The sequence below is a fragment of the Suricata suricatta genome, chromosome 3, assembly GCF_006229205.1.
Source record: "Suricata suricatta isolate VVHF042 chromosome 3, meerkat_22Aug2017_6uvM2_HiC, whole genome shotgun sequence".
Classification (NCBI taxonomy): Eukaryota; Metazoa; Chordata; class Mammalia; order Carnivora; family Herpestidae; genus Suricata; species Suricata suricatta.
Window position 1 is genome coordinate 152,554,934 of NC_043702.1, and position 14,603 is coordinate 152,569,536.

A 14,603-nucleotide genomic window follows, 5' to 3' on the forward strand; every position below is an offset into this window, starting at 1 on the left:
TCTATGTGCTATGGGTAATCTTTATATTTAAAGATGAAATAGAACATGAAAATGAAATATCTGATTTTTAGATAATGGGAAATGAAGTCAAGAGAGTAAAATAATTTTTTGTCATTCCAACAATGATTTGCTTTTAAAAAGAAGCTATTATTTGAACTTTAGTTCATGAGTAATTATTTAGCTTTAGAATTTATATTAGAGAATTACTACAAGCTCTTCTTTATTTTTGTCATGAAAATTGTGTAAATTGTCACCATTTTTTAAGAAGTTACGTTGGTTTGTTCAAAGTCATGAGGTATTAACCTGATGGGACTGAAAATACAATGTAGTATTTGATTCCAAATTGTCTAGTTATCTCCATGATTCTGAAAAAATGTTGAAAATACATCTAAATACAATGTAACTAGTTATTTTCTATTTTCTTCTTAGATCATAAACTAAAGGAATTTATTAATCTGAGCCTTAATAGAAAATAGGGAACCATCTTCTCGTGAACTTTTTTTAATACAAAGAAATTTCTATAGGACCCAAAGTGACTGGCCAAGGTGCATATGGATTAAATTTAGATGATCTCTCAAGTATTCATATAATTTAAGCTTCCTTTAATGGAAAACATTAGATAGAAATTCTTTTATAAAATGTTAAGCTAACATATCCTCAGTGGTTTCATTTTCCTCAGTTTTCTTTAGCAACAATTCAAGATGTCTTCAATCATAAATCATATGGCACAATTTAAGTCTATTTTAAGTCTATAAAACTATTCTTAAGGGAGTCATGAATCTAGATTACAAAGACTCACTTTCAAACTTTTGGGTGCATTGATTTATTTTAAAATACCACTTTGTTCCACAGATTGCTCAGTAACCTTATGACATGAATAATGTCAATTAAAAAATTGAGAGAAAGTTGAATTGAGCCATTGTGGGGTGAGTGTGTGGGTGTGGGTGTGCGTGTGTACATATGTTTGTGTGTGTAGAAAGTGGAGAAGAATGGTTGATATATATTGTGATTCTGACACTTTCTACCTTTCTGAAAACAAACTAATTAAGCTCTTTTAGGCATAATAAACACTTTCTGCCAATTTTCATTATTGTGAAAAAGTATTTTTAGCCTTTTCAAAAGCCATATTGTTTGATCAAAATTTGAAATTAATATAATTTTTAAAAATGTCTTAAATTTATACAAAAACTGGATTAGCCCTATGCACTTTTTATTTCCTTATTGAACTATATAAATATGTTCCCAGAAGCATTTCGTATAAAATATGCGTTAGTCTATTCAAGTGGTTATAGCAAATTACCACCCTGGGTAGCTTATAAACAACAGAAATTAATTGTTCACAGCTCAGGAGGCTGGAAGTGGGAGAGAAGGGTGGTAACATGGTCAGGTGAAGGTCCTCTTCTGGTCACAGACATTTCATTGGATAATCCGCAGGCAGAAGGGGCTAGGGGTCTCTCTGGGGTCTTTTTACTAAAGCCACTAGTCCCATTCCTGAGGGCTCCATACTTACAACATAATCATCTTCTGAAGACCCCACTTACTAAAACCATCAGTTTTGGGGCTTAAGATTTTAACAAACAAACTTTGAGGGGATACAACATTCAGATCAGACCATAGCCATAGCAATATGAAAATGTCTCTTTTCATTCTCGTAAACATTAGTATTAAATCTTGATTTTTCATGTTAGAAATTATGTTAGTCTTCTGACAAATAAAAGTAAAAAAAAGTCACACCAGGTCCTCCCGTTATGAGTAAAAATAGTAAAGAATAATTTATAGAAGCCGTGAGGAGCAATAAATCTCCACTTCCACTTAAATACTTGTTTTCTTCTTCAGATTCACACAACTCCAACCAAGGAATCTTTATGCCCAGGGATTTGTTTATAGCACCTTGATTTCTTGTCAAATACAGCCGCTGATAGAGAAAACTGCATCAGAAATATGAGTCATTCCTGTCTTTTTCATACTCATTTTTCACTTTTATGTGATCCTTCATAATTATTTCTTCCTCACTTGTCTCCCTTTTACTGTCTTTTCATACTAGATGATGAACCATAATATTAGCTAATATTTAGTGAGTATTTGCTGAGACAGGCACTGTAATGTGTACTTTTCAAGTATTAGCTCTTAGGTCTCAGAAAAACACTGTGGGCAAAGTAAAAATATAATTACCGCTTTTCATATAAGGAAATGGAGGTAACCTTAGAGAGCTGAAACTACAGAACCAGGAATGCAGAACTGGTAAATGCTGGACCACGTATTTAAACCCAGGTCTATCCGATGGCAGCGGTCTCACCTTTAAGCACTCGATCACTCTGACTCTAAATTCAGGAAAAGGTCTTCTGATCAAGGCACTTCTTTGTCTCCCAGCACCACACTATTTCTACTAGATTATGGTGTGCCAGGTTCAAAACAAAATAGAGTTAATCCAGATGATGAGATGACAGCAAGAAAGTATATTTATAAATGGACTTTAAACTTTTTTAAATCACTAATTTATTTTTGAGAGACAGAGACAGAGCATGAGTGAGGAAGGGGCATTGAAAGACAGACACAGAATCCGAAGCAGGCTCCAGGCTCTGAGCTGTCTGCACAGCTCAACGCGGGCCTAAATCCACGAACTATGAGATCATACCTGAGCCGAAGTCAGACCATTAACCAGCTGAGCCACCCCAAATCCCTAAATGGACCTTTTTAAAAAAACACACAGGTGGACACACACATATTCGCACCCAGGAATAGAATAATGTTTATTCCCACTGTAATTGTTACTGTCAATAATCATTCTGACTAGGATGTGTTATTATTATTATATGTAGAAATTTATGGTTGGCACATGTTCTTTTATACATTAATGTGTTAGAGGAATTTGCACAACATTTCAGTGAGATAGAAGATGGTTGTTATTATTATTCTCATTTAACATAGTGGTTAAAGCAGATGTATTGTAGGAACAACGCTAGGAAATATTGAAAATATCATTTGAATTTGTGATCTTAATACATAAAACTCAACACACTTTTCATTATGTCATATTGAAAGGATGGGATAAAGACCTGTAAATTCCAAACACACAAAGAACAATCTATGTGTTGCCAGTTTAGATTTCTTAAAATTAATCTTCAAATCCTTCAAATTCCTTTTTCCCTGTACTTAAAGAAATGATACTTATTTTATTGAATAATTGACAAAAAGGCCTTCTGATCTCTGTGGTTTTTATGTATAAATCATGCTTTTCTTTTCTTAGGGAAATTCAAAACAATCATGAATAGGGTATTCAGTCTTGTTTAGCTAATACATATGTCGCCTTCAGTTCATGTTTTAGATGTTTGCTTCTTACATCCCCTGGTATATGCAACTAAGAAAAAGCATTCACCAAGACAGATACGGTTTCATCCTCTACTTGAATTATGGGACTGGCAAGGTTACTATTTCCACATATTTGTAGGAAATCAAACTATTACTTACAGGGACTTATGACTAGAAAGATCGTTTCAAATAAATTCAAGATTGTGACTAACAAAAGCCTGCAAGCCAAAATGTCTAAATATATATGTTTTCATTTTTGCTACAAAGTACATATAAACTGAATCTACTGAACAAAGGTTGATATTATTTACTGATGGTAGATATTACTCAAGGCTTATGTATTTTACTTCCACAGAAGAGGGCTTACAGTTTATTATCAAGTAGGTGAGACTAGAACAAGTTAAGACTCATAGGGGCACCCTGTGAGCCTGGGTGGCTCAGTCAGTTAAGTATCCGGCTTCAGCTCAGGTCATGATCTCGTAGTTTGTGGGTTCGAGCCCCATGTCGGGCTCTGTGGTGACAGTTAGCTCTGAACCTGGAGCCTGCTTCGGATTCTATGTCTCCCTCTCTCTCTGACCCTGCCTTGCTCATGCTGTCTCTCTCTGTCTCTTGAAAATAAATTTAAAAAAAAGATTCATAAATATCCAGTATTTGTCACCACCAAATTTTATTACTTCCAATTTAAATTCTGTGTCTCAAGTAAGTTTTCTAAAATAATTTTAATAAAATTTTCTCTTATTGTGGAGATTTGAAAGTTAAAACACATTATTTTTAATATCACTCACTGTTTTGAAACAAATGTGGAGGAATATTTAAATTTTTTCATTGAATTTAAGTGGGCGGTGCTTTCATAGCTTGCCACTAGGAATTGTATGGGAGGCATTGACTGAGACTTTGTAATTTATATTCATTTTTAAAGGATTTTATTGAATCTACCTCTTGACCTTTACTTAAATTGGTAATTTAAACTCTGTTACTTTGAAACTCAGCAAAACATGAATGATAGAGCTAAAATTCAGACTTCCATCCATAGAAAGGGAACACAGCAGATGCATGAGTGTCACCCTTCTGTACAGAACAATTTAGGGAACTGTTTGTGTGTTCATCTTTTTGGAGGTAAGATCCTTCAGCTTTGATCCATGTTGCATATCATTTAAATTCCTGGTATGAAAAGCAACATTTTGAAACAAGAAGCTTTTATTTATTACAGGCCTACAATCAAAGGAAAGCTTCTTGTTTTAAAAATCAGATTTAGTAGTAAAAAAGTAAATCAAAATAAACTTTCTGAGTTTGTTTACTGTTTTTCCTTCCAATGGAGAATAGTCTGATTTAAATTTTATTTGTGATTCTGGAATACATTTGTGAAATATTAATATTTATAACATATTTTCACTTAGAATATTGAGAACAGTTCCTGAAATATGTTTTAATATTTTAATCAGAAAAAGGTTTATGTGGGGAATAATTAATGCCTGAACTAATTAAAAAGTGGTTTTGTTTTCTTCTGGGTCATGTGAGTGAATTAAAAACAAAATCACACTTTACAAAGTTTATTCCAATGCCATTTTTAGAAAGAGCAATAATTTAAAAGCTTTTAAAAATATTATGAATACTGAAAGTAAACAACCTGCATTGTCTTTATTTAAATTTCATGAGAAATACCTATAGTAGATTTAGAAAAGTTCATTACATTGACCCCATTTGAATAAAGTTTAAAAAATTTTTTTGTTTGTTTGGTTGTATCTCCAAACAATTCTATGCTAGTAGAGTTATATTGCAGATGCAAAGATATTTTATCTGGTTCATATATAAGTTTAAGAAAAGTATTTTCAAATAATATTTTTGGGGATAACAAAATCAAATCGATTTTTCTCTTTCTGGGGAAACTCATGAGATATATAATTATAACAAGATGTTAGCAAAAGATATTAGCACATCTCCAGGTTACAATTATTCCTAAAATATCTAATTACCCATATCCATTTCCTTTAAAGTCTCAAATATCAATCAGTGTAGAAGAGTGGGAAGACACCAAAGACTCCAAAGAACAAGGTCATCACCGAAGCAACCACCGCAACTCAACCTCCAGCGACCAGTCAGACCATCCCTTGCTGCGGAGGAAGAGCATGCAGTGGGCCCGAAGACTGAGCAGAAAAGGTCCAAAACACTCTGGTAAAACAGCTGAGAAAATAACCCAGCAGCGACTGAACCTCTACAGGAGGTCAGAAAGACAAGAGCTTGCTGAACTTGTGAATAATAGAATGAAACACTTGGGTCTTTCTACAGCGGGATATGGTATGCTCTTTAAAAGTATTGTGTGATATGGACTTGTGATTTCTTGCCATAGTCATTGTATAGTTGGTTCAAACTTAGTAAGTTAAGAATCACACTTTTGTTTCACAGGCCTATTTGAAAAAACTACTGGCGTATATCTAATATAGAAAATTATAATGATGACAGTAAAAGTAAATGCAAAAAAGGTTAAGATTTGCTTAGTTCTCTGGGCTCTCTGCTGAGCCTATTACATGAATTATCTTAATTTCATTTTGCCCCCAAACTCTTCCATTTTAGAGATAAGGAAATTTAGTCAATAACTTGCTGATTAGCTTGTTAATAGCGTGGCTGAGATTTATAACCTGTTCTGTCATGCTCTTACACACGCGCATGTACACACACACACACAAACCACATCTTATTCTAGGATCTGGGATAAAATGAATATGAGGCATGGACAAGTAACTAAGTGTACCAGCCACCGATGAATTGAAATGTTTCTATAAAATTTGTTTAGTTTCTTGTGGTCCAGAAACAAAAGTCTCCAAAAGTTTTAATTTGAAGCTCAAACAGTACTTGATATCATACAGTGTAGATCTATATCAATAATTATTAAGTTCTTATGTTGATCTGTGACTGTGGTATAGACCTAAATTCATAGCTGAAATAAATAAAGCAAAGATAATTTAAAAATATATTGTTTACTACTTTATGAGTTTTATTAAAAAATTTAGTCACACTTCAGAGTAAAGCCAAATGATAAAGTGGTTTTGTTATATATATATAACTTGGGTAAATCAGAAGCTAAGGTGATGTAAGTATTTTGCAGGTTAAGGATAAAATGGAATGCACTCTATATTTGCCCCCATAGTCTCAACCTGAAACCATGTACATAGGGAGAAATTTTAATTATTGAATTAGGTAGAGTTTAAAAGAAGTTAACTTGTGTTTCTCTAAACAAGAAAAGGAAACGTGTTTACTGAGTACCAACTCTGTGCCAGGAACTACGCTATGCTTTATGTGTATTTTTTCATTACTCTTCAAAACCCTGTTTGGATAGGTGTCCCATTTTACCCTAAGATTTTGAAGCTCAGAACTTAAAGACCTTGCTCAAAGACATACAGTTGAAAAGTATTGGAGTCAGGATTCCATATGTAACTGAAATAATTATTTTTTATTTACTTAAATATAGTACAGACTCATTCATGGCCAATGATTTTAATATACTCACACAAGGTCTTATATGAAGAAGTAAATTAAAAGAACAATTTATCTTCTTTTTTAAAAATTATATGAATAGCTCTTTGCTAATTTGATGACACTAAGTATGATTGTATTTCTTATAGAACTATAATCCTATATTTATGTGTACTTTTGTTAGTTATTATTCAGCTACTCTTTCTTTTTTTGGAAAGTTCTAGTAAATGATTGTTCATCCAAGTTCCAGCTGTGTTTCATGAACATTATAACCCAAGGCTGGTCCTGTAAGCAGTGTGGCAGATAACAGTTTGACTCTAAGAGACACAAAAATGCATGAACTGGCTGCATGGGAGAACCATCAGGGAACATATTATATTTTTGCTAATGAAACTTCTATCAGGTACCTTGCATTTAGTTATTCTCTGTGTTGTGTTTTTTTATATAAATTTGTTAATTTAATTCTCATACTAATTCTTACAGAAAGGAAGAATGGATATTGTCCACCTTATTTTTGTTTGCTCTCTTCTCCTTTTTTTTTCTTCCTCTCTCTGTTCATTTTAACCATCTATCCATCCATAGATCCATCAATCCATTCTAAAGCCATGTACTGGACACCTTTAATGACATAAAGATTATGAAAATAGGACTTGAGATTTAACACATCATGGACTTAATGGACTTCTCCATGTGTTCTTAACTCATAATAATTCATCCATGCAACAGATATTATTGGGCTGCACTGGGAATACAATAATGACCTATTCAGATAGGATTCTGCATTCATGGGACTTATATTTTAGTATTAGCCAGTAGAGTTATCAAATTATTTAACCCCTCCAAGCCATTTTTTTATCAGTGTGAGATGGAAAAAATAATACCTGTCTCATAAGTTTCTTGTGAGGGACAAATGGGATAATGAATAATGTCCTTAGCTCAGAACTGGCATTCAGTTAATACCACAAATCTTCCATATATCTATTTAAGTAGTATATGTATATCTGTGCTTTATACGTAAAAGGAGTAAGTTTTTTTCCTTTGTCCACCTCAAAAAACGAAACAAGACAAAAACAAAAACAAAAACAAATTTTGCACTCTCGGAGGCAATGTTGCCCCCATTGAGGGTGTATCCTTTAAGCCAATTACTATTTTGCATGTTTGCCTTCCTTCCTTGAGAGAAAGGGAATGTCTTACTCATCTTTTCATCTTTGTATCCCCAACATATTACACATTTCCTGACACATAGGAACCCAGTAACTGCACATTGAATGCGTGAACAAATGGAGTGCTTACAGGTGAGAAAATAGGGTCTCAAATATAAATGATTTCCTAGACTACTAGACACTCAAGTCAGTACTTTAAGACTTTTGACTCTATGTCTATTTATGTTTCCATTATACCACCTGTTCTTTGTACATATTGTCAATATTTGATGGTGATTTACAGTTGAAAAACATTTTTTACATACTTTAAAAAATGCATGATGATTAATTTAACCACAAGTTATAATCTGCTTTTTTCTGAGTTAAGTCTGGCGTGCTCTAAAAGAATGAATAGATTACTTTTGACCTGTTGGATATGGGACATAAAGGAGAGGGAAATGGAAGAGTCAAAAAATGACTTCTGAAGGCTCTTATTTGAACATTAAATGTATGGTGGTGATATTCACTAAGCTTAGAAAAAGAAGACAAGTATGTTGAGGTAAAGATAATAAATTTAGCTCAGTGCCTAAAAGACTTCCAGTAGGTAATGCTGTAAAATAAGCTGAATTTCTGCTCTCTGGTGCTCAAGGAAAAGAAATAAGATGTCATGTAGACTTGAGAGTCTATATGTTTTAAGGACATATGGATTTTAATTAAAATCACGAGTAGATGAAATAATCCCTGGTAAAGGGCTATAAGAGAACTTTGGAAAACACTCACATTTCAGAAATGTTAGGAGAAGACATGTTTTTTAAAAACAAGAGACTGAAATGTCTATAACTGAATTGCCAAAAAAATGTGCCATATTATATTGGTATGCTATCAATTTATTACATGTTTTATTATGACACTCATCCTTTATACTTTTCAGAAAGCCATGTGGGGCCTGGGGTGGCTAAAGGCACTCCTCGGGCTGGTTTCTTCCAACCATAAGCAATTTTGTCTGTTGCCCCAATGTGAGTGCAAATATCATTTCTTTTGTGTTCTATGATGTGAAAAAAGTGTGTTGGAAAGTATTGGACTGAGAAATAGGAAACAATGATTAATAATGCTAGAGTATTGTTGAGTATAGCGATAAGTCATTGATGGACCATGGTGGAAGTAGTATCAGTTAAGTGGTATGTGTACAAGGCAGATTTGAGTAATTGAGGAACAAAGTGAGGTAAGGATTTGAATACAGTGGGTTTAAATATATTAGGAACCCCAAGGTATTGAAAATCTAATCTATCTCATTGTTCCACAGTTTATTGCTTCTATTGCTAAAATTATATCACAGTAAGAGATAAATGTGGGAACTCTGATTATTTTGTCTGCATTCCATCCAGCAGGTAGGAAGAGATACCAGAGAACAAAGGGTGGTCTCTTCAGTGAAAACATATTATTAAATAATTGCACACACTATTTTTATTATGCCCATTGGAAAAGAATATGTCTTATTTTTGATGACCCAAACCTAACATTAAAGAGGAGAAGAAAAATGACTATGTAGAGACAACTATCTGTTTGACACAGTATATTTTATTTTAAAGATTTTTCATTGTGAAGGAGAGGTGAGAATATGGAGCTACTGCATGGGAAAGTGGAGAGGGAAGAGAGACTGGAAGATCAGGAAGATGCGAGCATGTTTATTAAGATTGAACCATTAATGAAGAAGTTGAAAATACAGGAAAAAGTCATAAGTGAAACCCTCAGCTTAGATATTTGAAAATGAGGAAAAATATTTGGTTTACATGCAGTAAACTTGTATTTTGACAGGAAGATGAGTAGTATTTTATGGGATATTATGTAATATACATTATATGGCCAATATTATTTTCTAAATCTAAAAATTCAATTCTGGAACTCATCGGACCCCAAGGGTTTGGGAGATGGAATTTGAGGACCTATATATTTTGGGGAAATAGCTAAAGTGAAAACCACAAATTATGCTTGCTTTCCATTGAATTTTGGGGGAAAATTTAAATATAATTTTTAAAACTTCACTTCAAAGTTCATGGCTTTGTATACTAGCTAGCCATGTGTTTTTAGGCCAAGTTACTATATCCCTGAAAATCATGTTTTTTAACCATCAAACAAGGATAATAAAGCCTTCCTAAAAGCATGTAGTGTAAAATAGTAAAATGTATGTGAAAAATTAATCTATAAGCTATACAGCAAACATGAATAATTATAATTTTATTTTCATAACTGGACTTATTCCTCGACAGTATATTTAGAATGGTTCTCACACTCTCAAAAAAATTATTCCTTCTTTCCAACTATTGACAGATTCTTAATGATTAGCCCACAGAATGGCACACACTATTAAGTATAAATTGGCAAGCAAGTCTTCCTAGTGTGACTGCTCCTACAGGTGCTAGCCGGTTTTGACATGAATTGTTGTGTGTTTCATACCGTTACTAAAAGATAAAACCCCAAGTGAGAAAAAAAAAGAAATTATTTTAAGTAGTGAAGAGATAACTACTAGTTACACCCTGGTTTTTGTCACATCTACCAGAAAATTTTAGTTTCCTTCTAACGTAAATTTAAAATTGCCTAAAATAATGAACAGAGTAAACAACGTACTGCTTTCATAGCTAATTTGGAGCCTCAATTCGTAATTATTCTCCTTCTTATGGGAAAGAAATAAGCAAATTCACAAAGAAAGGATTATTCTTCCCACCCAAGTTACAATAGATAAGATGGTGGTAGGAGGAGGAAGAGCAATAGTAACAGTAGTTGTAGTAGTAGTAGTAGTAGCAGCAATCATGAGTTTCTCATACTCTTTCATAAGTCAATGATCACTTTTACGTAAGTTTTTAACAAAAAAAATTCTCCAAATCTTAGCCAATAAATCAGATACCTAATTTAGTACAAAATTATTTGTAAATTTATTCTAAAACAAATTACCAAAAAAGAAAAAAAGTCACCAAAACTAGACATTTCTTACAGAATGTTTTGTAACATTTAGTACTTAGGAGGGATAATAGAAGTATCTGAGGTCACTGTAACAACTTCATCAACACTTTAGTATTTCAAAAGAAATTGATATTAAATTTTATTGATTTTGAAATGTATTATTTAACTTTTTCCAACATAAATGAATACAATACTATTGATATGTACAGTCAATATACTTCCAGTATAGAATCCCAAAATCTGGATGATTTTATGTTACTCTGTATTTCCAGAACTGATTCCTTCTCATGGAGATCCAAACAGAAATAGAAGGATACATAGATGTGCTTGTTTTATGTTAATCTCATTCTATAGAGAGAATATTAATAGAAAAACATCAAACTCAATGATTACCTCAATAGATAAGGTAATGAAGCTTTCAAAAAGCATAATTCCTGACATGATAATGGTTTCTGGTAAGTGAAAATATTTCAGCAGTGAATTTTTTATATATCCCTAAATTTAAACTCTATAGTTTTGCTTCATGTAGTTATAGCATGTCCTTCCCAGAGTGTTACTTTTTCAATAATATCAATATTTTTACATAATTTAACACTATAGTCAAATGAATTGCACTTAAGTATACATATATTTTATTATTATGACTATAAATTCAAATGCTGTGTTCTAGCACACGTGTAAGAAAAATGTGGCCAATTTGAATAAAATTAAATATCTTTTCCATTCAGGAGAATGTTAGTTTCTTGAATGAACTTTTTACTCAGCATATTATTGAGAGAGCAAAGAAGGGCTTCCTAAAAGCATTAGAACAACAAAGAGAAACTTCCAATTATGAAGACCGTGTATGCTGTCAATTTAAATTACTAGAAAAAATATAAATCAATAGTGTGCAGATGCTTGGACAAAAAATAAAAAGCATCACTGTTTCCTGAGAAAAGGGAATCAAATGAGTTCAGCCTTCTATAGGCTGAAGGCCAAGGAGATGGACCCCAAATAAAATATTTTTGCATTTATATAACCTCTTCCCTTAGAAACAGAGCCAGAAAAGCCTGGATATTAAAGTAGTTCTTACAGGTTTATATGTTCAAGATGGTAGAGGAAAACAGAAGCATGATATGGAAAGAAACTGAAGATTAAAAGATACCATAGAGGTATTTCCTAGAGGTCAGAATTTATGGTGCAATAATCAAAATGAAATGGATGCTGAATCGCATTAACATCAGAGTAGCTATTGCAGAAGAAAATATCAGTGAACATAAAGCCATAGCAATAGACTATCCAAAATGCAGAATAGAGAAAGAAAAAAAAACTTGAAGAAATAGAGCGTTAGTTCCTTTTGGGACAGGATCAAGTAGTCATGTAACTGATGTCTCAGAAGAAAAGAAGGAAATGGATATTTGAAGAAATAATGACCAGAATTTTTCCAAAGTTGATGGAAACTTTATTCAAGAATTTAAATGTTCAATGATGCTTGAGCAATATTAGAAACAAAATAATGCCAAGACATAATATACAAAATTGCTAAAAGCCAATGATAAAAGACTTCAAAAGGGACTGAGGGAAAAGACATTTTATAAATGAAAAACAAATACACTTCACTGTTAAACAACACAGATTTGAACTGCAGGTCCACTTATACATAGATAGTTTTCAGTATATATACGTACAATACTGTAAATGTATTTTCTCTTCCTTATGATTTTCTTTAAAACATTTTTTCTCTAGCTTACTTTATTGTAAGAGCACAGTATATAATTCTTAAAACATACCCATGTGTTAAGTGACTATTTATTAGTAAGGCTTTTGGTCAACAGTAGGCTATCAGTAGTTAAGTTTGGGGGGAGACATAGGTTACGAGCAGATTTTCCACTACACAGGGGGCTTGCAGCCCTAACTCCTGCGTTGTTCAAGGGTCAACTGTACAAGGATGACAGCAGACTTCTTGACAGAAACTTTGCAAACCAAGACAATAGAGAAATATCTTTGGAGTACTGAAAAAAAAATAGTGTACCTACAACCTGAAATACAGTAAAAATATATTTCTAAAATAAAAGCAAGTAGAGAATATTTTAGACAAACAAAAACTGAGAGAGTTTGTCAACAACAGATCTTCACAATGGAAAAAAACTGTTGAAAGAAGTTCTTAAACCAGAAAGAAATTGATGCCAGGTGAAAATTTAGATCTAAAGAGAAATGGTAGGGGTGCCTGGTTGGCTCAGTCAGAAGCCCATGTGACTCTTGATCTTGGGGTTGTCGGGTTGTAGGTTCAAGCCTCACGTTGGGTATAGAGAGTACTAAAAAAATAAACCAAAAACTTTGTTTTAAAGAAAGATAAAAAGAGATAGTAAATATATGGGAAAATATAAAATATATGTTTTATCTCATAAATTTTGTTTAAGGACAATTTACTGTTTATAACAAACATTTTAAGGTTTATAAAATATATAGAAACAAAATGTATGGCAATAATAATTCAAATAATAGGACCGGAAAATGGAAATATAACGTAGTAAGGTTGTTATACTCCAAATGAAGTGGTATGTTATTTAAGCAAAGCTACTGAGAAATTAAAGCTATACATTGTAAACCCAAGAGAAGGAAATAGCAAAGTATAGTGCACTAGTGTTTGTGAAAAGAAAAAAAACAACCATCCTTGCTTGTTTGTGATTATTTATGACTACTTTTACTTTGCAGTGTAAAAAGTTTAATAAATACAACAGAGATCATATGGCCTGAAAAGCCTGAAATATTTAATGACTGTAAGAAGAAATTTTTAAAATCTTAAAAACACAACTAAGAAGAAGGAAAATTTAAACCCAACTATATTGATATTTATATTAAATATTAATGGACAAAACATTTCAAGTAAAAAGCAGACATCAGCAGATTAGATCAAAAGAGGCAAGCTCCCATTTTGTATTGTCTAAGAAACGCACCTAAAATTTATAGAAACAAAGAGGCTAAAAGTAATAACATAAAAATATATCTCATGCAATCATAAATCCAAAGAAAACTGAGAGGCTACCTAAATATTAAAGTAGATCCTTGCCATAACATGGATGCTTGACAAACATTCAAAGAGGAAAAGAGTCATGCAGAAACACACTGTAGACTTCAGGAAAAGTGATTGTTTTTACAGATAAATGATTGCTAAGAGTTGAGTGAGAGGAACAATTGACAGCAAAGGGCAGGTGGGAACTTTTGGCATTATGGAAATGGTCTCTATCATAATTCTCGTAGCTTGCATTACCATATGTATTTGTCTAGACTCACTGTGCACTTGGAGTTAGTGAATTTCTTTTTTTGCTTAACAGCAAGTCTATGAGATACACAGAACAATAATGATTGTTCTAAATAAATAATATGCTTTGAATCATTTAAGAAGTTTACAGTAAATTTATTGTTATAAGTACACCTATAACTACAGATGCCTGAGTCTTACTCTGAAGACTGTATTTACGTTCTATACTGCTTCTCAGAAAATTGCTAAAAGGTCATTGAAGGAGGGGACTTTGCCTGTCTTTTTATCGCTCTGTACTCAGATTTAGAATTGTAACTGGTCTAATCATTACCAGTTAATATTATTAAATGACTAAACTGTAGAACAAAGTAATACAAATGTGACAAATTATGGTTATCACCTAGCACAAACGTGCCTCCGCGAAGTCGTACAAAAATGCTACAGAATTGGGAGATGTTGTGTTTAGGTTGTGTAAACAATAC

At 32.6% G+C, this 14,603-nt stretch overlaps 1 protein-coding gene across 3 annotated transcripts in view; it reads left to right on the forward strand.

Annotated features, from left to right (window-relative positions):
- Positions 1 to 14,603, forward strand: part of KCNT2 (potassium sodium-activated channel subfamily T member 2) — a 340,818-nt gene that overhangs the window by 316,358 nt on the left and 9,857 nt on the right. For all 3 annotated transcript variants that reach the window (XM_029933172.1, XM_029933173.1, XM_029933174.1), the window contains one exon: positions 5,304 to 5,604. In XM_029933172.1, coding sequence (XP_029789032.1) covers positions 5,304 to 5,604 — 301 coding nt within the window. The remainder of the gene's footprint in view (positions 1 to 5,303; positions 5,605 to 14,603) is intronic.